Below are 23,592 nucleotides of genomic sequence, written 5' to 3'. Positions count from 1 at the left end.
ATTCCTGCCACCTGAGATTCAAGTGTTTCTGTAATACTGCACAGCTCAATCGATACGTAAGCAAGGAATGGGGAGGGGAGGGAGTCCAATCCATGCTTGGTGCTGGTAGGGCTCACACAGAGGTAAAGAAGGCAGGTTTTATTGGATGTTTCTGCTCCACTCTGGAACCTGGCATTTGTTGAAGTTCATGTTTTTGATATAATTATTATTTTAAACTAAAATATACTGGATTATTTATTTATGTATTTATGTATTTATTTATTTATTTATATAATTATTTATTATTTATTTATATAAGGCTGCACAGTGGCGCAGTTGGTAGCACTGTTGCCTTGCAGCAAGAAGGTCCTGGGTTCGATTCCCGGCCGGGGTCTTTCTGCATGGAGTTTGCATGTTCTCCCTGTGCATGCGTGGGTTCTCTCCGGGTACTCCGGCTTCCTCCCACAGTCCAAAAACATGACTGTTAGGTTGATTGGTCTCTCTAAATTCTCCCTAGGTGTGTGTGTGTGTGTGAATGGTTGTTTGTCCTGTATGTCTTTGTGTTGCCCTGCGACAGACTGGCGACCTGTCCAGGGTGTACCCCGCCTCCCGCCTGGAACGTAGCTGGAGATGGGCACCAGCAACCCTCCCGACCCCATTAGGGACAAGGATGAACAGACAATGGATGGATGGATGGATGGATGGATGGATGGATATATAATTATTTAATAAGTTTCTTTATACATATTTAATAATAATAACTTTTATTCCGTTGTTGTTCAAATATGAGCTATATAAAAAAAATTAAATAAAGCTCGCAGAGAGGAAGTATTTGTCCTAATTAGGCAGGAATGTGGATCAGTTTTGTTTTTCTTTCTGTCTTTGAAGGAATCTCTCAGGAAGCCGACGCGCTGCGCCAACACAGCTCAGGGGAACACATGTGACTGTTAAAAAGAAAGCGGGCGCTGTGGGCAAGGATCATTTAGCTTCAACGTCTTGAAATCTAAAACGTAAATATTGGGGATTTTTTTTTTTTTTTTTGGCGGGGTGTGGGGGAGAAGGTTTCGTGAAGAGGAAAGGAAAAAGAGAGGAGGGAGCGCGCCGAGGATGCTGGACTGGGGAGAAACGAGCAGATCCTGCGCTGCAGGATGTGCAGCGATGTGTTAAATTAAATGCAGCTGGAGGATTCTTTTTTTTTTTTTTTTTAGGTAAGACAAAAAATTGAAACAATCGGAAATTTGGCATCGTGATAGCGCTCACTGCGCCGGATTTTTTTGTCGAATTCAGAAAAAAAAAGAAGAAAAAACGCAATTTGTTTCAGCTCCGAAATACAAGCCTTCTTAAAAGTCAAAATGTATTAATTAATGCGTAAGCTAAAGAAATCGCTTTGCTCGATTTTCTTTTCCTTATTGATATTTACGTCACAACCTTATTTTGAAATTAAAGTGGGAAACTTTAATCTCACATCAAAAAATGAATTCAAAACCGTGATTATTTAAAAATATGAAGCTCAAAAGAGATTCCAAGTTTAATAATAAATCGAATTAATGTGGAAAAATGTAAAAACAAAACAAAAAACAAAAAAAAACATGAAAATGCATTTATTTTTTTCTTTACAAAGAGGGAATAAAAGCACACAAACACACACAAGATGTTTCTTTTGGAAAACTGATGTATTTGATTATTAGAGTAAAGAATTACAGTATCTTAGTTGTTAGTAGGTATTAAAGTGTAGAGAAACTGGACCCATAAAGATCTTCCAACTTTCCAAGAAAGTGCATGTAACAGTCCGAAGGTTGTCATACCCAATATATATTTATATTTATAAAAACGCTCTCAGTTTGTACCCCCCACCCACCCATTTCTGGCCGTGATGGACTTCTCATGTGATCAGTATGTACATTATCCCACAAAGGAAGTTGCATTTCCAAATCTGAATGTATTTACAGAAGCTTCAACACATGACTTTGCACTTGATGACATAGGGAGGATGCTGGGACATAGCAGCAATGTGGGAATCCAGCTGAGAAACAAAAGGAGAGTCCGTCTCGACTGATTGGCTGCCACAGCTCCAAATAAAATAAACCCGACAGAATATTCCCCCTCTGTGTAAACGTCTTGCTCCCCTCAAGACAAGAGCAACAAAAAGAAAAAAAAGAGAAGGAAAAAATGTAAGTAAACAGAAAATGAAAAGTAAAATAGCCAGGGACTGTAACAATAAAACAAGTTAACACTAAAGAAACTCGTGAAATGTAGCAAACTTTAATATTTTGTCTTCTTTAAATAAGATAAAGGTAAATAACAACTAGAAAATAGGAACTACCACATCATTTTGTCCCTTGCTTGAATGTCATTGTTTTGTCTCGAAAAGGGGAAGGGAAACACACAGATGTTAGACCATCTACAGGAGATCAGTGTACATTATTTACAGGACGTTTGTTTTATTACAGGGCTAATGTATCACATGAACACAGACAGCTCAGTTATAGCTACTACAGACAGAAAATAACTTAATGCCGAGGTTAGGTTATCCAACCAGATTTTCTAAGTCTCTGAAGCACATATTTAAAGCACCCATACATACTCATTCTGGTTTTAAAAATAAACAAACCCTAACTGTTAATGTTTCCACTTGTTTCAAGCAAGGTTATAATCACTAATAAATAAGCTCCATAAAACTATAACATGTACATTGTACAAAAAAAGCAACTTGTCTTCACACGAGTGTTCGTAAAGATTCAATGGTGAGCAAAGCAGTTCAGTTGATTTTTATCCTCGTCTTGTTTTCTTCCGGTCTCTTCTTTTCCGTGTGTACACATATGTTCACGGTGCCTAGAGGCACCTTTGCTTGTCTGTGTCCAACACGGGAGCATGCAGTCTAATTGGTGACAATCTCTTTATTGTCCTCCATGAAGCGTGTGAACCGGAAGTGGGACCCGTTCTCTGTGTTGGCCATTTTCTCGAGGCCGGCGAGAGCGGCGTTAGGCTCTGCACTGTGCAGCTTGTCCAGGCTGCCTGTTAGGCCACCTATCGGAGAGCTGCCCCCGTTTCCCACTCCGCCTGACAGAGGTGGGATGCCTCCATTCTGGATGACAGAGATTTCATTTGTCTTCATCGCCAGCCCATTGGAAAAGGCTGCAGCGTACTGGTTCCAGAAGCTAGCCGGATCTCCGTTGCTTGCTTGATGCCTTGACGCCATGTCTTTCTGAAAGATTTCAGGGAACTTGACTGGGTTTGTGCCCAAGAAGGCCATTGGTCCGTCCACAGAGAGCCTGCGGCCACGTCTGGCAGGAGCACTGTTCCACATGTGTGTGCCCATGTGGACCTATGCAGGTGGAGAGAGAGGAGGGAATAAAAGGAACATAAGGAGGGGAGGACAGACACAGAAAGGGATGAAAATTAGTGTTGTTTACAATCTTGGCAACAGGAGCTGCACATGAGATGATGCAATGGAAAAAAATAATCATAATGCTTGACGGTATTTAAATGGCTTCACACCCAGGGAGCTGCAGCCTGGGTAGCTGCCTATGCTGTGTGAGGTACCAACAGGCTGTAAACATCTTATTTTGGCAAGACTGACCCATAGTGTTTAACCTGAACTTTAATTTGCTCATCTCACGGAAACCTACCCGGTTTGTGCCAAATTATGCTGTCTATTTGTATTACTTCAGACAACAATACATGTGGGGTTTTACATCTGTTAATACCGTGTTTGCATAAACACTTATTCCTCTTCATAATCCATAAATGTAACTTTTTAAAATTGTATTTTAAAAATTATTTTATTTACAACTAAAAAGTAGCTAAAGAACTAAAGCTGCATATGAATATATATTTCTGAAAATGAAATCTTAGAAACTAACTTGGAAGTAGATTTTGTTTGAGACAGAATTTGGCACTAAAATATTTTTTTTTATGTTCAGTGCACTCTAGTTACAAGTTTCTGTTGATCATTGAGCAGAAGCTTTTCTGACTGATGTAAGCATGTGACTTTCCCTGTGGACAAACACAGTCTGACCTAGATCACTGTTATAACTAACTCTGTGCACTGATCTCATATTTAGTTCATCACATTAAACTTCAACTTATATGACAAGTGGAGTACAACTAACCAGAAGGCCTAGCATTGTATTTCTTATTTTCTTTTTCATTTACCTTGAGGTTTCCTTTGGTGGTGAAAGCCCGACCACAGATGCTGCAAGCAAATGGTTTTTCCCCCGTGTGGGTTCTTTCATGGATTTGTAGGGCACTAGATGAGGAGAAACACTTCCCACAGGTGTTGCAGAAATGTTGTTTTGGAGTCCTGCGTGGCGGAGCTGCAGAGAGTACAGGGGAGGTGGATGCAGATGACGTGACTAAGCCTGGGGTAATGTCCTTGTTTTCTTGGTGGAGGCCATGGAGGAAGCCATTAACCTCAGGTTTGCTGAGAGACCCAACAGAGAGGAGAGAAGGAGTTGGGCTGGAGGACAGGCTGGTATTTGAGGGCTCAAAGAGCTGGGAGGGCAGGTCTCTCATTTGATGAGTTAACATGTGCTGCTTGAGGTTACCCTTGGTGGAAAAACCTCTGTTACAAGCCGTGCAAATAAATGGTCGCTCTTTGGTATGGCTTCGATAGTGAATGTCCAAGGCACTCTGACAAGCAAAGGTTTTTCCACAGATGTCACAAGATGTGTTTTTGATGGTGCTACGCTCACGGAAGGGAAATATCATGCCCAGAGGGTCTTTTGAAGGATTGACAGATGTCAGATCTAGGGCTCCGATGTTGGAGGGGTGAGAGTGCAGGAGGCTTGCACTGGTGTGGTCCATAGATATGGCCCTATGGTGCCTTTCTTCAAGGCTGGGAGATTTGCGTGCTTGTGGCTGCATGCTAGTGGGGGATGGCGCCTGCATGGAGGAGGTAGATTCTGACACAGCTGGACTACCGGCACTTTGGCTTTCAACATCCCCTCCGAAAGATGAGGAGTCATTGGTGAGGCAATCCCCCTCAACAAAGCCATTTGCACTAAGCTTCAACTGACTGGTTGGAATCTCTTCCATTTCATTACTCTGAGAATTTTCTTGACCACTTTGCTCCTGCCCCTCTTGGTTTCCCATTTCATGGGGAGTTGGTGAGTTACATAGACTGTCTTGGGAAGCATCAACTGACCTGGGTGTGTCTGGCACACTACTATCTGGGCCTTCTTCCATACCCTCTAAGTTGTCATCAGAGAAATTGTCAAGATCATCAAAGTTTCTCTCCTCGAATGAGCCAGTATCAGATGCCATGGACTCTGGATAACTCTCTGGCAGAGGGGTGTTGGGGATCTGCCCACCCATATGCATGCGAATATGTTGCTGTAGAACCACAGCATTTGTGAACTTTTTCTGACAAATGGGGCAGGAGTGTTGAACTCTTAGAGGAGGCATAGCCCTGTGAACACTGTAGTGGGTCTTTAGATTTCCCTTGGTGGTGAATGCTCTGCCACAAATTTTACACTTAAACGGCCTCTCCCCTGTGTGAGTGCGATAGTGCATTTTTAGAGCACTCTGGCAGCTCAGCACCCGGTGGCAGATGACACATTCATTTGGATCTGTCACCTTCCTGTCAATGTTTTCCACAAGCTGCTGTAGTTTGGAGGTCTCTGACCCCTGGAGAGGATCCAGGATACCTCCAAAAGGAAACGTAGCTTTGAACTGGTCAGTCAAAAGAGGCATGAGTGGGTTGGTCATCATGGGTGGGCTGTTAGAAGTTGTATATTCTGCAGTACTCTCTGATGCAGAGCTCACATTTGTCATTAAGACTGACGAGTGGCTTCTTTCTTCAGTTTTTCCATTTGAGGTAGGCAAAGTTGCACCTTCACCCTCTTCAGACACATTATTGTTACTTTTATCTAAAAGCTCAGTTGCACCTGAGTCATTCTTTGCAGTAACAGAAGGGCTAGCTATGGCTATAGAATGATCTTCCTTTTTGATGAAATGGGGCAAACTCGGCATAGTTGGTGGAAGAAGCATACCAACTGAGGTGGTCAGAGTGGGTAAAACTGGTTTACTGTCAAGCCAGCTGGTAACAGGTTTCTCAGGTGGCATGGACATACCATATGGTATACCAGTACTTGTTGGTATGTTGTCTAGATGCTCAGGGACAGGATACGGGTTCATCTGGATATGAGGGTATTTTTCTTTATGACGCTGGAAATGCACCTTCAGGTTACCTCGGGTGGAGAAGCGATTACCACAGATATTACACTTGTATGGTCTCTCACCAGTGTGAGAGCGAAGATGGATTTGCAAGGCACTATCACTTCCAAATACCTTGCCACAAAACCTGCACTTATGTTTGAAGAAAGCCTCATCAGAACTAGTTTTGTGTTCAAATGAAGTTACATTTGGTGGCTTGCCTTTTCTCTGTTGGGCTAGAACAGCTAGAGAGTTTAGGTCCTCAACGGTGGTGCCAACACTGGGCAGAGAGCTTGAGAACATGGGGTTTCCAGGTGGGGGCTGAGGTAGAAGGGGATTCACTGCAGAACTTAGCAAGCTACCTATTCCAAATGCGGGCGTTGATGTTTTAGGAAGCGAGGAGTTACTTAGCTGAGAGTGGAGGCTACTCATAACACTAGGCCTCTTGTCAGAGGACTGAGGATTGACTGTAGATGGTCCCAGTGTCGTAACACTCTGAGATGTCTCACTACTGCTTGGGTTGGGCTGAGGTAGCTGCGCTGCTGCAGCCAGCTGTTTTAGGCTACTAATGCTGGCTGACTGACTTGCCAGGTTCTGCGCGAGGCCTGCGGCTGCAGCCAGCTGTTGAGAGAGATGTGAGCTGAGTGTGGTCAGTGGGCTGGCAGCAGGCCCCATTGTGCCTGGAGCAGAAGTTGGGGGTACCTGCATTTCTGGGGACTGAGAAGCTAATAGTAGTATCTGATGACGAATTTGCTCTATGAGCTGCAGCTGGTGGATCTGCTGCTGTTGCAGGGCTAAAAGCTGCTCCATTAGGGCTGGCACAGCCACCCTGGGCCCTCCAGTGGACCTGTTCTCTTGGGAGAATTGAGCCACGGCCACCTTAGTGCTCTGCAGATTTTCAATTATGACATTGCTGTTGATCATAGAGAAGTTTCCCAGTTCAGTGAGGTTACTGACCTGAGGTAGTGAGGCAGAGATTGCTGAAGTACCTACTGCAGGGCCAGCAGTGCCCCTCCCTGCATGGCCACTGACTGTATCAATAGAGCTCCCACTCTCTATTTGACCGCCTTCCTCTTCGTGGCCACTGCTCATTCCAGAAACATCCACATCCATGGATTCGTCTTTTTCAAGGATGTTGGGCTCCAAAAGATCACTGCACTCTGTTTGATCAGTGTTATTAGCTGTGTCATTCATCTGGTCATCGGGATTATGGGAAGGAGACCCGGGTGAGAAACTTCCAGCAGGGGAGGCAGGATTTTCATTCACTATCAAAACTAACTGATTCTTAGTGCAATTTTTCTGGTGTTCCTCGAGATCTGAAAGTTCAAAGAACTCAGCGCAACATCTGCTGCAGACATGGGCGTCTGACTCCTTGCATGGGGGGTCCTCGGAGCAAAGTTCCGTGTCCCCTGAAAAATAGGAAACAGAGGATTAGTGATTGGAGATATTTTACAGCTGAAAAAGCAGCTTTATCTCATCACCTTCCATTGTTGTTAATCTTAAATTAATCAGTTTTACACTCATCCTTTTGAAGTGCTCATAAAAACAATGATTCTAAGACAACAATAAGCCAACAAAATAAAATAAAAAACGCTTTATTTAACACAGTAACCTCAAGAACATGATAAGTCAAGATATAAAATCAATAGGAGCTATGCAAATATTATTTAAAAGAGATCTTTAGAGATGTGCGTATGAGTTTCATCAGGCCCGCAGAAGGTAATCATTTTCTTCAGACAATCCATCAAAATATAAAGCAGAGTGAAGCGAGGACATTGGTTCTTAATGAAATTTCATAGAAAAGCATTGATTTCCTATAACTCATGCCCTTCAAAGTCTTCTTGTCCATTCGGTGAAAGAAAAAAGCATTTGAGGACTTATTAGACTTTCAATTTGCTGTCAACTTTGCTCATTTTCAGCCAACTATGGGCAACTTGGACAGGTTATCCATGTCACTAAACTAATTTGTCTCCACCGTCCCCGCAGTCACACTGAGGCAAAAACAACACAGCTTGTGACGCCGAGATTTGTTTACAACAACTAGAATATATATAACATATAAAGCCATGACTGAATAAAAAAAGTCTGACAAATTTTCAGTAGAAAAAACTGCAATTTACTGAAAATGGAAAAACAAAAAAATTCTGAAAAAGTTTAAAGAATTTTAAAAAGTGTGTTTTATCACATAGAGGGGTAGCACTGTATATTCTGGTCTGCATCACAAACTTGCCAAAACTGACAAACAGGACAAGCCAACTCAATGAACAAGCATTGCATACAGAAACTTCTGCTTTTACTCGGACAATAATTTAAAAGCTATGACTCTAACTGGCATGCACGCAGAAACAGGTTTTCTAAATATTCCTTTTTATTAAAACATGACAATTCAAATAGTGAAAAGGGAAGACAACACCCTGCCCCCAGAGCAACCGCTGCGCCCCAGACTTTCCTCATTCACTTCCCTCTTTGTCACACTAAAATCTTGCTATTTAACATACAAGTTGATTTACAAATTGCATTTCTCTATGAATCCCTTTCATTGTGGCTCCGGCCCCTCAAAACACTTTCATCAGCGCCAAGAATTCATTTGCAAATGAAACCCAGAGGAGCGCAGCCCTGCCCCACAGAGAGACAGGATGCCTTCCCATTGTTCGCGCAGCATGGGAGCGGCGGGGATCGTCGGCACAGCCTGGCCCTCTGCTCATCCCAGTCGACTCAAAGCAGATCCTGTTTAATTCAGGGATTATCTCCCTCAATGTTTCTCCGCTCAGAGACACTGGATAACGCAAAGTTGCCATGACAGTAAACCCCGGCCCTCACACCACCAAACCATGCAAACACGGAAGATTCAACTTTAATGATAACTTTTCATGTTAAATCCCCCCTTCCACCCACCCGCCGACCTACAATCAGAGTGTTAAATTTTAAAGAAAAAAAACTATGTGTGTGTGTGTGCGTGGGCGTGCATACGCGGGTGTAAAGACTACAAAAATTAAAAAAGATATACTGTTTTTTCCCCTCCACTTTACACAAATGGAGAGTGACAAAAATTGAAAAATATACAGGAATTTGGGATACACTCAAAAAGAAAAAAAAAATATTAAGAATTAATTAATTATTAATTTCTTTGGCGAAATGCAAGGTTAGTCTTAAATAAACTATGTCTTTTTGAGTTAACGTTTTGAGTGTTAATGTCTAAAAGAAAATACTACAATATAATACTACCAAGATACCTTGTTGAAAAACAGAATATTTGAAACAAACTTTCACTTTAAAATAAAAAGGCATGCAATAAATTTATAGTTATCTTCCTAATTTCAAATATGGCAAAAATATGATAAAAGTTTTAATGCAAATCCAAGAAAACTTTTGCTGTAAGATCAAGTAAAGAAAAAAAAAGCAAATTTAAAATTGGCCATTTGTCATGTTACTAATTAAGCCACTATTAAACAGTACTCGTATTTGACTAATACTACAATGGTAGGTCTCATCTTGCCTTATTCAGTGTTAAATAAAAACGACAGCAGAAAACAGTAATGATATTTTTACAAGCCAAAAGAATTTTGTTTACATCAGTAACTTCCCAGAACTGCTCATTTGATCTTCAAACTCTGCCATATTTTACTTGATGACCAAAGACGGATCAAATCTGAGTCAATTCATCACCACAAATCCACTGACCACATAAGACAAGTATAACGAACAACGCAGATGCTAGCATTAGGCTTAAGTCCCAGAATAGCAAGGATTAACTTCAAATTAAAATTAAAATAAAGTCAAGTAGGTATGAAGGATTGTGTAAAATGTCTATAGAGTTTGTGCACAAAGAAAGGGTGCAACACTAAAAGGAGTTAGAAAAGATGAAGAGTCAGAGGACAGATTTTGAAAAGTAAGGATTAGTCAAAAAATTTAAAGGCGAGCTTTGAGAGATCCTACGTTATTTTTTCGCAGGGGACCTCTGTGAGCTTCCTGACACTTGTAACTTCAGAGGGGTTTCTGTTCACGTCGTCTCCAGCCCACAGAACACTGGATGGGGTTCCATTAAAAGCTGCCGAAGATCCAGGAAGAGACTCACATCTCAGAAGCTCTGCCCCGGTGACACGATTAAAACTTAAGGGGAGGGAAAGACACAAAGCAAGTCCTTCATGCTACACCTAGACTCACACCACATAAACACTGGCAGGTTGACAAGCAACTGCACTCTGTCTTTGAAGGGAACAACAGTGTAAAAAAGGGGGGTGGGGGGGTGCCTACCCAGTCTTCTCTTCCAGGGGGCCCACTCTGATAGGGCGCAAGGGGATGGACACAACATTGATAAGGCCCCGCAGTCACACACCACACACTTAAATAAAAAGTCGAGGCCTTGCTGGGCCGCCTGCAGCTCCGATCAGCACGCTCAATGACAAGGCTGAGAGGAACACACTGGGCCCTGAACTCTGATCACCTCCACACAGAGGGGCCACTGACAAAGGTTAAAACAGCTCGACATCCCACCCTCCGCGGCTCTCATGCCCGACCTCCCAGGCAACTGCAGCGCCCTCAGCATCACAACTCTCTGTTTCACTTCCGCATCGCACAGCTCTCACAAAACTCTTTCAATAACACTGGCACTGTCTCAGTGAAAGATTTCTAAACTCACACAGACGTCTATATCGTGTGTAATTGTTGGACAATTACACACATATAGGACACTTGTATTTACTTCTGCATGCAAAATAGCAGGGAATATACTTGAGTGAAAAAAGTGACTTTCTAAGTTATTGAAATTGAGGAGAATGTACACAACACTCAGAGATTTACTTTTAAGTATTGCATGAACTAGCATGCCCCCTTCTAGAAAAAAAAATAATACATGAACTGGACTGCAAAAGTGCTTGCACATTTCTTTCTCAAGAAATAATTAACCACTATTTTGTTACATTTAGGAAAAATATTTACAATGTGTGTGTTACATTTGAAGGCCTTAAATAGGACCTGAGTAAGATCATATATATTTTTTATTTTTATTTACTGCTTCTTATTTTTATTCTCATATAGTGTTGTGAACTACTTAGCAAAACAGAGTAAGGAGTGAAAATATTTTAAGCAGACATTTGATTAATATACATTGCCTTTTCTTTAGAAGAAAAACAAAAGATTTTCTCTTTTCTTAGCAATGAGCGCTCGGTATTACGTGTGACTAAACAAAACACACGTCATGTAAGTTAACTAACGTTCTTATCAAGCATAGTTTCATTCATGTATTTCTTTAGCTCTGAAAACCTTGCAAAAATTTAATCAACTCCAGGTTCTATGCCATTTTCCTAGCTCCAAAAACACTGAGAGAGAGCCTCGGTTCCTATGCAGTCGCACTTTCAATGTCACTTTGTGCAAACTCGTCCCACATTTTAGGAGCTAAAACCAAATATAAAGGATTCACACGCCGCATGCAAATATACAACTTTGAAAGTGAGATGGTGTTTGTAGGCAGAAGAAATAAAATGACTACCTTATCTGTGGCCGGCGCTGATTTACGTCAAGAAATATTAAAAAAAAAAAAAAAAAAAAAAGAGGGTTGCACTTTGGAGTGTGCGCGTCTCATCTAGTGTGAGGCTGAACTGATAGTTTTTGCGCAAAAAAATTTAAGGATGAGTCGATCCTTTCAGAATGTGAAAAACAAAGTGAAAAAGTATTTTATTATCTTTTTCTCTTTTGTGACTACATTTTGGATGTTTTAATCCGTCTGAGCCCCGTAAATAAAGCGCAGACATGTAAAGAGACAAGGAGCAACTTGTTATTGTGACTTTCCTTAAAAGAGCGGAAACGCTCAGAGCGCTTCGTCTTTATAGCGCAGGACTGAAGCCGGGGGAGCGGGGTCCCGGTCGGAGAGACAGGGTGGTCCGTGTCGGCGCACGGAGGGGAGTCCAGCAAACACTGCGCCCGCCGTGAGTTTTTATTTTATTTTTATTTTAATTCAGATACAGATATATTTTAAAACTTAAAGAACGCAAAACTTCAGTCGTGTAAATTCAGTTTACTTTCTAAATTATTCTAAGTTTGTTTAGCACCGATAAGTGATAATGAAAGTGATTAAAATCTTATTTGCCAAAATAAAAAAATAGTGATTTAAGGAAATATACAAGTTCTGTTAGAAGTCAAAGAGAGATTTTTAACTTTGAAGATCAGCTTTCCCGTCAGTTTCTATAAAACACGGTTAAAAAGTGGGCGCACTCGTACAGAAGCAGGGCAGACTCACCATTGTGCTCCGGTAAAGGCAGATGAGGGTCGGACTGGAAGTGTTGCGGCTTCGCTTGTTTCCTCCGCGACATGCTGGCTGGCACATCAGCAGGCAAAGAATAAAAAAATGACTACAAAACCTCCTCAAAAATTACGTAAATCGAGCCCATCCACCGCGCATGTGCCCCGTTATGATTATCAATAATGCTGTGCGATTAATCATACGGAGGTGGTGGAGGGGTGGGGGGGGGGGGTCTTCTTTGAAAGGCGATTGGCACCTCGCCAGCCCCCCTCCTATTCAAATGAAGTCTCTTTAATCAATTAGCTCCTGATTTGCTGGGGACTCTTGTCTCTCTCTCAGCTCCCACCCAATGAGTTGATCCGTACGGGAAAGAAAGGCTGGCTTTTCCAAACTCCCTTTGGATACGGTTTTAACCCCTTCTGTGAGCCAAGCCAGGGGCTTATCTGGACTACTACAGGGGAATGTCAGCTTCTCGAGTCCATTCCTGCGGCCGGATCTTTTGGTCGTTCACGCAGATTCAGCAGCGATCAGTTTGGATAGATGCGCACCGCAGCCTCCGCCGTTCTCTCGGCAAACTTTCTTCTCTCGCTCTCTTTCTCTTTCTCTCACTTTGCAGCGTTCTGGCATAAAGATGGTTTTGATTCGGACTCTTGTTACGCTGAACACGAAACTGCCTGGAGAGTTTCGTGTGCCAAGAAAAAAACAAAACAAAACAAAACAAAAAACACATTAAAGAAAAAAAAAAAAAAACCCGGCATAAACGTTCCACGCGAAAAGACGCGTTCCCTTAAAAGTCCACGCTGCTGATTCGGGGCATCCAAAAACAAAACAGCGTTTTAATAGATTATTATTTGCAGAAAGGGAGTTACTTAACTAACACGTTTTCATCATGCACAGCGCTCTGCGAATAAACAAACTTTGAGGGCCCGTGAAGCGGCAGGGGGACGAACTCGGAGCCCGGCCCATCGAGGACGTGATTGGTTACCGGGCTATTCAGTCACTCCGCCACTCACCTCCACCTCCTTCTAACATCCTCTCCTTCTTCCCGTTCTCTCTCTCTCTCTCTTTCTCTCTACCTTCCTCTCTCAACCTCCGCCCTCCTCCTCCTCTCTCTCTGATTTCGCGCAGCAGATCCAAAAGTGCAGTGCGCGCCGGGGTGTTGAGAGGAGCGCAGAGAGCGCAGACTTTTCATCCGGATTAAGAGAGATACAGCTTTTTATTTTAGAGCGCAGCAAGATTTTACGAGAATGCACTTAAGAGATATGCATATCCATTCAGTTATGAAAATATTAATAAAAACTTGGTGTTTGCTTTAAATTGTCAATTTATCTGATTACTTTTCCTTATGATTATTGGATATTGTCTTATTGCTGAGATAATAAATGTATCACTTACATAAATATAAAATTATTATTATTATTAATTATTATTATTATTATTATTATGTTACAAGGGGGCAAGAGGTCCCAGAGGGGCCTTCACGTGAGCGCTGAGTCAAGCAGATTTATTACCTGAAAAAGATAAACGAAGCTCTCAGTTGCGGGCTGATCTTGAGAAATGAAGATAATAACGTTACTATAGGTGATGCCTCGGATGCCATTATTTTTCCCTGAATATTTAAAGAGGAGCTGCAGGCTATAGATGGATCTGGTCCACTCTTGTGTCAGCTATCTTTTAGTTTCGACTAGCCTCACTATTTACTTATTCATGGGAGTAAAAATGGAGAGAGAGGAAGAGGGAAAGATCAGATACTTCTGATGGTCCTGAGAGATCTTCTTCGTTTTTTTTTTGCTTGATCGCAAATAATTAAAAATCATTCAAGTCCGAATTTAGACATATTTCCACTGCTGAAGGATGGCAGCTAAATTGAATTTTAAGCTGCGTCCACCTGAATCAGAGATGCGCACATTAATGGGTGCACCGCAATTATGAGCTGCGAAACTTTAAAATGTTGCAGGAGTGAAGGGGGGGAAAAGAGGTGGGGGTGATGCGGGGGGTAGATCTGCAATATTGTAATGTCCCGGGCGGGAAAATCAATGGCCAGTTAATTGATGTGAGTGTTGGTGTGAGATTGTAAACAGGGTGATTTGCAGCCCAGGCGAGCGGCAGACATTTTAAAAGGAGATTCACTCAGGACGCAGAGGATACAGTGTTAACAGGCACTGTGGGGGTGGATGACAGTTTGGAGGGGCAGACAATGAAAAAGTTTCAAAACATTTGCCTATTTGTCTAAATAATAAAAAACATACAATATTTGATTGTTTTTGCTGTTTCCTGAAATATTGCAATAAAAATCCACCGCAGAACAAACTCAGAAGAAATCAAAAGAAATGCGTGCTTCTTCAATCGAATAAAAAAATTGTTGTATTTCAAATATCAATATTTATATTATTATTAATAATAATAATAACAAATAAATAAATGTCAATTTTTAAAGAATAATTATGTAACTATTAAACTGTTCAATTTATGTTTCATTCCACCAGTTGCCGCTCCTTAAAAAAAAAAAATTAAAAAAAATCTGACTGACGCCAGAAAGCTTGCACACTCCCTGTCACGCGCAATCAATAGTGCGCGCTCCATATCAGATCAGGTCTGGGCCCGCGCGCCATCATTCACCATTATCACTGACACGTCATGATTGATCATATATGGCTCAGGAACAGCGGCGCGTTTGAGCGCATAATGCGGTAGTTAAAGCGGCGGATTCTCCCAAACCGGAGCTGTTAGTGATCCTCACACGGTGTATTTCTAACTGGAAAGAGCCTCCCTCTGTTTTTCTCTCTGTCTGACACCGTATTCAACACGTGGTGGGGTTTCTATTCACCGGCACTGCTCCGCTGCTCCATGCAAGACGCTCAGGGAATTACAACGAGCTGGATCGGGCCTTCATCTGGGTCAGCTGCACGTCAGTGTCCCTGTGTGTGGGCGTGTGTGTGCGTAGGCGTGTGCGTGTGTGTGTGTGTGTGTGTGTGTGTGTGAGAGAGAGATCACAGGAGCTAGAGTGGCGAAAAAACTTCATGGTTTCAGTTTCATCAGGATGCAAATTCTCAGAACTGCAGCGTCCATAGGCTGAAAAGTATTACTGCTGCAAATTAATTGTAGGTTTACTAGACAGTAGCTATATATAAGGAAAGAACTGAACAAGTTATGGAACTAAAAACATAATCATTTTAAAATAAAAGTAAAGTTTTTATGATACATTAAAAATCCATCCCCATTATTTTCAATTAAGACCAAAACACTGAAGCCCCTGACCATCATTCCTAACACACATATGAAGTAGTGCATGGCCTTATTAATGGCACGCTGACGTCTTTTCAAAAGGATTAGGAGCTTGATTAAAGGGATTGTTTAAAGCTGGCCTCGTGCTCAAAGAAATAGAGAAATAAGACCACATTTTCCATCCATCAAGCTGCACATGCTGTCACTGTAAGCCCTGTAAAAACACGGCATAGATGTGTTCAAGGTGTCCTGCAGGAAACGTCACAGAGAACACAACCTAAAATGCTGCTTTAAAGGTGTACAAATAGTTTTATTTAAGTGTACTGTTTTAATTGCATAGCTTTGCTGCATCATTTTTAGGCCCATTAAAAACAGAGGGAAAATATAGTTGAAGTATGAGGGAGAATTAGAGCTCCACTTGCACCCGAGGAAGCCTCAATAATTAAAATTCCCTACCTGCAGCAGCACGAGCCAACCTCCATTAATTAAGAGATCAAACCCTCTCCATTGTCCTCCAGCAGTCCTGCCACCACTTGTCCGCACAGATTGCTCCCCCCTCCCAACTCCCTTACAACTTCCTGGAGCATCACCCAATATCAGTGGGCTGTGTTTGTTTTTACATTATCTCAGCTGCAGTTTCAGACACCCTTCCCTCCTTCCAGTGCTGTCCTGTTTAGGGGTAAAAAACAAACAAACATTTCGAGGGTGTCAGTGAAGTGCAGAAGGTTGATGGGGCTTTGTGCGTTCCAACAAGACAGTGTGGGTGTGAGGAGAGAGAGGGGAAAAAAAGAGAGAGAGAGAAAGAGTCTGTAAATGTGGGTCAGCTTTGACCAGAGGTGGGGAGGCTAAACCACATAAATTGCACGAAAGTCATACAGTTGATGACTTTAGACTTGACTTGATTAAATCACAAAAGACCTCAGACTCGACTTACACTTTAACACCAGTGACTGGTGATTTTGCTTGGATCAGGCTACTGGAGTTGAAAATACTTGATGTTTCATAAATTGCTTGAATCAAGTAACATTTTCGGCCAGAATCCCTGAATGGGGAAAACAAACCACGGACACACGGGACGCAGCAACCAGCTTCCTCCACCACTTGAAATTACGCAATGAACAATAAATCAAAAAGTATTTTTTTTTTACTTGATGTAAAAAAAAAAAGCAAGAAAGTCTTTTACTAAAACTAAATGAAATAGTCACATGCTCTCATCATCTATTTCATAAACAAATATAATCCAAGAGTAAAAGTGATACATTCGCTTGTCTTGTTTAACAAGAACCTAAACCTCAACAGTATCTAAAATATTTTAAAAACGTGCATTGACTATTGTTTTTAAATTAAAGTTACTTAAATGTAAATGACAGATCATTTTCTTAGTGAGCAACTGTAAAACTGCAGTCCAGACGGCATCGATTGTTTCTCTCTCCTTTTTTTCTGTTTTTCTTAGACCTCTGTTGCTTTAGCAAAGCTAATACCTTCCTTAGAAAACTTCTTATATCTAAAATATTACAAATGTTTTACAAAATACATGGAAAAATGTACATATTTAGTCAGAATTATGTCCTAATGTATCAGTTTAATAAAGAAAAAAAGAAAGCCAGGCAATGTTTGAAAAGTACTTTTAGTATTTTGGTAAAAGCATAAAATTTTAAAATCTGAACTTATTAAGAATTATTTTTTTGCATCAGACTTTAAAGGGCTTATTCAGACAGTGTCACTTTAAAACAACAATAGTTTGACAGGAAATTCACTTTCACTGTGTGTTACAGTAAAAAAGGGTAAGAACACAAATCCTAATGTTCTTTGAGATGGAATCATTTGAAGTTCAGCTCAACTTTATATTTATACTGTCAAATATATGCATCGCTGAAATTGCATTAATACATTTTGAAACTTGTATGATTATGTGATCAACTTGGATAATTGATGAAATATCTTATTGAAGACTTAAAATTCAGTGTTTAGCTCTCAGGACTTGACACGACTTGTAGAATCAGGGTTTGGACTCAAACTGGGATTGACAGATTTAGGATTTAAAACTTAGGTGAGAAAACTTCAGATTTACTTGAGGCTTGTAAAAATAATGACTTGGTCTCACCTCTGGCTGTGGTCGACAGGACGACTGTGGCAGTGTATCAGCTTTAGCTGCTCAAGTACAAGTGTTAAAGAGATATGTGTTGATGGATGGCTGACAAGGAACCTCCAGCTTCCTGTTATCAGTGAGAGAAGAGAGGGCAGTGACAGTCATCCTGACTGGTAGAACAGGAAACCAGATACTGCAAACAGAGAGTAGACAACCAGAAACCCAAATCCACATATTTGTGGAAACAATGGCATTCAGATGTTACACCTGAAATCAGATTTATTTCTTCAGATAATCATTAATATTCATGAATCTCTCTTGTGTACATAATGTGCACCCAGTCCTATTCTTTAATCTTATTAACAAAATGCCTGTTTCTCATTATTGTGCACTTGACTTTTTTCCTCCCCCCCACATCGATTTTTTCAGTCACCAAAATGCAATCATTAAATCCTTCAATTGTTATGAACCAAATTCTCTTGATTGTATCTGATTAAACATGCTCGCTTGAGTTGCAGTAACGAGAAACACCATGGCACTGGACGACCACCAAGAGTCCCAATTTTAGCTCCTTCGGATTCTTGACAAACACATTCCGCTTTCATATGACATTGACGGATGATATTTGGACGAAGTGAGACGCTTAGATGGTTAGACGTTTCGCAGGGTTGGAGGTGGATTGCGCCGACGCACACAAACCCGGTTAAAGGGCTGGAGGTTGGTGAGGACATGCACCCTTCAAAAACATCTTGAAGAGATTACAGACATAACCCCCCGAATGCTGAGTGTTTATGTATTTTTAAGAACCTGGAAGCAAAACTAAAAATTACACATCGAATTATCCCTGCATTACTTCACACGCTCGTAAACACAGAACGTACAGTATATACACATGTGATGTCTGTGTCACAGCCGCAGAGCAAGCCGGGCGAGCAGTAGAAGCACACAACAAAGCGGTGTGCAGGTAACCACTGAGCCAGCAGACACGCCACGTAAAAAAAAAACAACAAAAAACACACACACACATTCTTACAGTAAATACACCCACAGAGTTGAAACATATCAAGTGGTTTTATTCGCTGCAACTCTGGGCACAAGATGTTTATCAACTGCTGCCAGACAGCTGTGTTGGTCTGCCAGCAGTTAACTGTGCCTCAGACAGCCCCTTATTGCTATTGATAGTTAGCATCAGTGTCCCGGCTGAGGAATGGCATGGCTTTAGGCAAGCACAAGCTATTGATCTCCAGCTCGTTCCCGACCGGCTTGGAGCTAAAGAGGGAGAGGAATCGGTTTGGAGCCTCCTTGGACCTCCTAGACTCTCTGTCTGGATCCTGGAGGAGCTACGAGTGTTGCTTGTCATTGTGGTTCTAAGTACTGGTTTGCTTTGATTTAAAATTGACAGACTGCATAAAACAGGAGCTCATAAAACTAAAAAGAAAATCATCTTTTATATTGTAAACATTGATTTTCGAAATATATTTAAAGTTTAATCATCGTTTGTCTCACCTTTCGTTCTTCCTGCTTTTCCCTCTTTTATTTAAGAATGTACTTATAGGCTTGTTTTCACGATGCCAACTAAATCAGTCAGCAGCACATAATTTATCCATATTTTCCAGATGGCCTCTGTGCTACTTGATATGTCCCAATACACGAAAAAGCACTAAATATGACGCCTCACAATCCTTAATTGCTATTTAAAACAAGCATGAGCACATATTATGAAGCACTGAGGTTTCAGTGGGTGAAATCAGCAATGTGTTATTGGGAGGAACAGTGTTACAAACTCTATGTGAGGTCCTCTTATTTCTCCCTGTAACCACACTAGAGCTCTCCATGCAAGTTTGCGTGTGTGCACGTCAGAGAGGAAGTCTGTGTTCACAACCGCATCATAAAACATGAAGGGCAAATTCTTTTTCTTAAAACTCTGCAAAAAAAAAAATATATATGTAGCATCTATTAACTAGCAGAGCTGAAGTGAAATGACACATCATCTCCATATATTGTTGCATTGCTGCATGTTGACATGGATAGAGGTGGAGCTGCGGAGAAAACCTGCCTGGAGGTGAAGGGGGAAGGGCTTGTCGTTCTTTATTTACCCCACTTGTGGAAGTCTAGTCGGATACGGGACATCAGAGAAGTCCCTGATGAGTGGAGAAAACACTACCTTCAGGGGTAAACCGAGGAAAGTTGCAGTGGTGCCACCACTTCCCGAATTTGCTGCTTTTCTGCCACATCTTGTTCCCCCCTCTGTTTCTTGATTGTTGTTTGTTCCTCTTCCTTCACACCTTTTATGTGATTTTCCTTTTTAAGTACTACAGAAACGCTAAAGCAACATGAAATTTACAAAAGAACCAAACAACCTATTTCTGCATGGTGAACATCTGAGCCAGTAGAGGTTGTGAGGACTAACAGTAGATGGTGAAAGTAGTAAACAAGTGTAATTGACAACAATATGGCTGTGTTCGCATAGCAGGTCTTGATGCTGAAATCTTTTTTTTTTTTGTTTGTTTTTGCTCGGTCATTCATACTATTAATTAAATGTGACAACAATCAAGACTTCTGTCTGAACGGCTTACAACCCCAAAGCGCCCTGCATGCACAGAAGAAAAACATAGACGTCATATACAGCAGTGCACGGCTTAGTTTAATAATAATTGATACCGAGCAAGGGGAGGTGACAGTGTTGTCTGAAGATCATAACAAGATGAAAGAAGCTAAGACAAAAGAAAGCACAACTAATAGTAATGGCATTTTGTGGAGCATTGACTGGAACTTCTGTAGAGCAGTATGATGTGCAGTCAAATGATGTAAAAGTCAGATGAAATTTAACTGAAGACCCTTTGAAAACTATTGGATACATCTCCAGTTTAGTGCACATGTGGAAGTGGCACAAATTGGATATTTTTGGAATAAAAATATCCGATTTGGAGCTTTCGGACCGCGATAAAAAAGTTGTGTATGGCTTGCATATGAGTGAAAGAAATCTGATGTGTGAATACAGCTCATGAGTTTCGAGGTGATTTCTTGGCTTTAGAAAACGTTACCCTGGGCAATCGATTTGAGCAGACTTCAATCTGGAGTCTTACACATGAACTTTTTTCCTGAGGAATACACCTCTAATAAATAATAATGTGACAAAGTTTATAAATTTTCACCTTCATGGGTGTCAAACTTACATGTTTGAGGTAGAATATAGTGGACGATCCACTGGTCACGACAGCAACCAACTGGTGATGGGGATGATTGTCTCCAGAACTCAAATTGATAAAAATGTATTTATTCCTTCATTTCCATATAACAATCATACAAATCTAGTTCAATCCAAATGCATTTAAAACCTGTAGGAATTAACTAAAACCTGCATAACTGAAGTGAGGTTTGAGTTCTAAAGTTGTTCTTATTCAGTGCAGTGCATCTCAATCTTTATGTGGTAATTAATAATATACTTTCATGATTCACATCAACTTGAAAATGGCATATTTCTTTAACTTTTTTCCACTAGTGTTTGCTGAAATAATGGTGATTGTATAAGCTTTACTGCAGGTGGAGGCATGATGGGGTGACCGGTTTCACTGAATGCATCGTAAGTTTGTCTGCTTGCCGATCGTTTGTGGCAATCGATGTGGATGATGCTGTTATTTGGCTGGTCCCGACAAGATATATAGTTGGTACTTGAAAATCCAATCTGGCCTTTCCGGTCTGCCATGGCCCTCTTTATGAGCAGTTTGCTTGATTTTTGTTGTTGTTGTTGCCAAGTTACCTGAAAACCGTAGCGGTGTTCTAAGAAACATCTCAAAAATACTTCATGGGTTGAGTTTCAAATAGACGTACTTCTGCCAAATAATGCCTTCTCTGATGTTTTGGAGAAATACAAAATGCAAGTGTAGGTTTTGCAAGACCACATTTCACCCCAATAAATAATGATTTGCAATAAAATATCAAAGCAAGTTGGAAAACTGACATTATGTTTCATAGAGGACTTTAAAACAAAGTCTGACCTGTAATGTTGAACTAATCCTTTTTCTTCTCTTCTCACTACATTTCTCTTTATGTAAAAGATACCAAAACAGAACTCGCTCTATTTTGTCCACAGAATACAAAATCCTTAAAAGTCTTGTAATTCTAGCTTCCAAACTTATGCTTGCACATGTGTGAGGAAATAAGAGTCAGACACTCTTCATCTTATGGCAATTTGATGCTTTCATCAAACTGCTTTGGTCATTTATTCAAGTGCTGCTTATTTGCCGTTTTATGCTTTTGCAGTTTTGGTTGTTTCATATCTAAATTGTTATGAGGTAAACAGCTAGTTGGTGTTACATAACATATCTACTGTTATTTTTACTTGAGGGATGTTTCACTGTGACAGTCTATAACTTGGGGTAATTGTTTTGGTTATATGTGGATTTATTCAATAATTTTGCAACAACAAAGAGCTCTGAGTTCAGAATTTTGCTTATTTAACTCAATATAATTTTGATTAAATTTTATTAATTAAGATGATTTAATTACAAACCCTGCAATTAATTTGATTAAAATTTTATTAAAGTTCAACCACTAACCCCCCCCCCAAAAAAAACCCCACGATGGTTAACATAAATTGTTTGATTAAAGGAATAAGGAGGAATGATATTGCAGAGTATTGTGTAATGCAGAGTTAAAAACCAAAGAAGCCATACAGGTAAGCTATGAGGTCTCATCACCCAGTGAGTCGAACACAAGCCATTCAAAAACATGCACAAGGAGCTCACTCACACAACACACACACACACACACGGAGGACTCTTTTCAAAGAAGTTTGCTTTTTTTATTACTTCCTCTCCCATTCAGCGGCCTCCCCACTTTTCCAGAGTGCCCTGGTTGTGCAGTGAAAGAGCCGTGCTTATTATGTGCTCCGGGTCCTCCAAAACCAGCTTTGTTTTGTCCAGATATCTCTCTCTCCCTCTCTCTTTAATATTCACGGTAAGAGACTTGGCTCTCACAAGATGGCTGTTTTCCCAGTTTTCTTCCCCACTAACAGCCAAGTGCGGGCCCCCATGAGTGTAAACATGGAGAAGGGAGGGACATCTCCTGACAAACATCTCCAAGGATGTGCCACCCTGCCCCGTGTCATTCATTCTCTACCTGGCACCGAAGCTAAACTGTTAACACAGACGTGTGAGCGCCCAGAGCCTACAGGGCTGCCAGCGGCTGCACATGCTCGCTCCTGCCGAAACCCACACCACATTCACATCTGCTTGTCGCAGAAAGTGGCAAAAAATGAGAGCGTGAAATCAAATTGACGACTTTCACTAAATACAGTGTTATACAACGTAGTGTTGTTGTTTTTTATATAGAATTTGAGCCAATAAATTAGGACTAAATTCCAAACCTTTTTACTGGATACAGTAGATCTTAAATATTTTGTATTGACTTCTACGTTGCCTTCTTCTGTCAACATGAGATGTGAAAGCTTTATCACGACAAATGTTTCAACATTAATTGCCTTTGGCACTAATACTAATTCTCACTTATAATGTTTGCTGTAACATTGTCTGTTGGTCCTGTGTTTACCCAGGAGGCTAACACAAGAGTCCAAACATTTAGTAGAAACTCCGGAGAGACTTGCTTCTTTCAGAGAAAGGTGTCATTTCCTTAAAAACCAGTGTCCGCCGGAGATGTTGTGTTTTCCAAATCACTTCTCAAGACTCTAATGACTGAAATTAGCAATCTCCTAACAGATTCTTGCCATTTAGTCAGCTCCAATCACAATATTACTGCTAGTTAAGAATTTGGATAATCATCATTTAGCTTAATTTAACTCATGAACATTAAATTTTATTGCCTTTGTTTGTTTTAAAATATTCAAATCCACATTTAAATATGTATTCAAAATTACTTGGTAAATGTAATTTTATCAATTTTTTAA

At 40.8% G+C, this 23,592-nt stretch overlaps 1 protein-coding gene across 2 annotated transcripts; it reads right to left on the bottom strand.

The window, feature by feature from the left end:
- Nucleotides 1-1,631: 1,631 nt before the first annotated feature.
- Nucleotides 1,632-13,314, bottom strand: sall1a (spalt-like transcription factor 1a). Of its 2 annotated transcripts, none has more exons than XM_028015715.1 (3): nt 12,371-13,314; nt 4,135-7,544; nt 1,632-3,304 (listed from the first exon to the last, which is right to left on the bottom strand). In XM_028015715.1, exons 1-3 carry the CDS (start codon nt 12,441-12,443, stop codon nt 2,858-2,860), a joined length of 3,930 nt encoding a protein of 1,309 aa, XP_027871516.1. In that variant the 5' UTR covers nt 12,444-13,314; the 3' UTR covers nt 1,632-2,857. The 2 variants fall into 2 exon arrangements, with proteins under 2 accessions (XP_027871516.1, XP_027871517.1); XM_028015716.1 differs by lacking the exon at nt 12,371-13,314 and adding an exon at nt 10,072-10,315.
- Nucleotides 13,315-23,592: the final 10,278 nt, after the last annotated feature.

Source organism: Xiphophorus couchianus, chromosome 4, assembly GCF_001444195.1.
Source record: "Xiphophorus couchianus chromosome 4, X_couchianus-1.0, whole genome shotgun sequence".
NCBI classification, from domain to species: Eukaryota; Metazoa; Chordata; class Actinopteri; order Cyprinodontiformes; family Poeciliidae; genus Xiphophorus; species Xiphophorus couchianus.
The sequence above is the reverse complement of the archived record's forward strand: the minus strand, read 5'-3'. Positions and strand labels throughout refer to the sequence as shown.

What these genes read in the sequence shown, in the direction of transcription:
- sall1a (XM_028015715.1), bottom strand. Translation starts at nt 12,443, where the DNA reads ATGTCGCGGAGGAAACAAGCGAAGCCGCAACACTTCCAGTCCGACCCT. An exon ending in GCCTTTACCGGAGCACAATG is followed by an intron (nt 7,545 to 12,370) that starts GTGAGTCTGCCC and finishes CCTATTTTTCAG; the next exon opens with GGGACACGGAACTTTGCTCC. An exon ending in CCACCAAAGGAAACCTCAAG is followed by an intron (nt 3,305 to 4,134) that starts GTAAATGAAAAA and finishes CCACCTGCATAG; the next exon opens with GTCCACATGGGCACACACAT.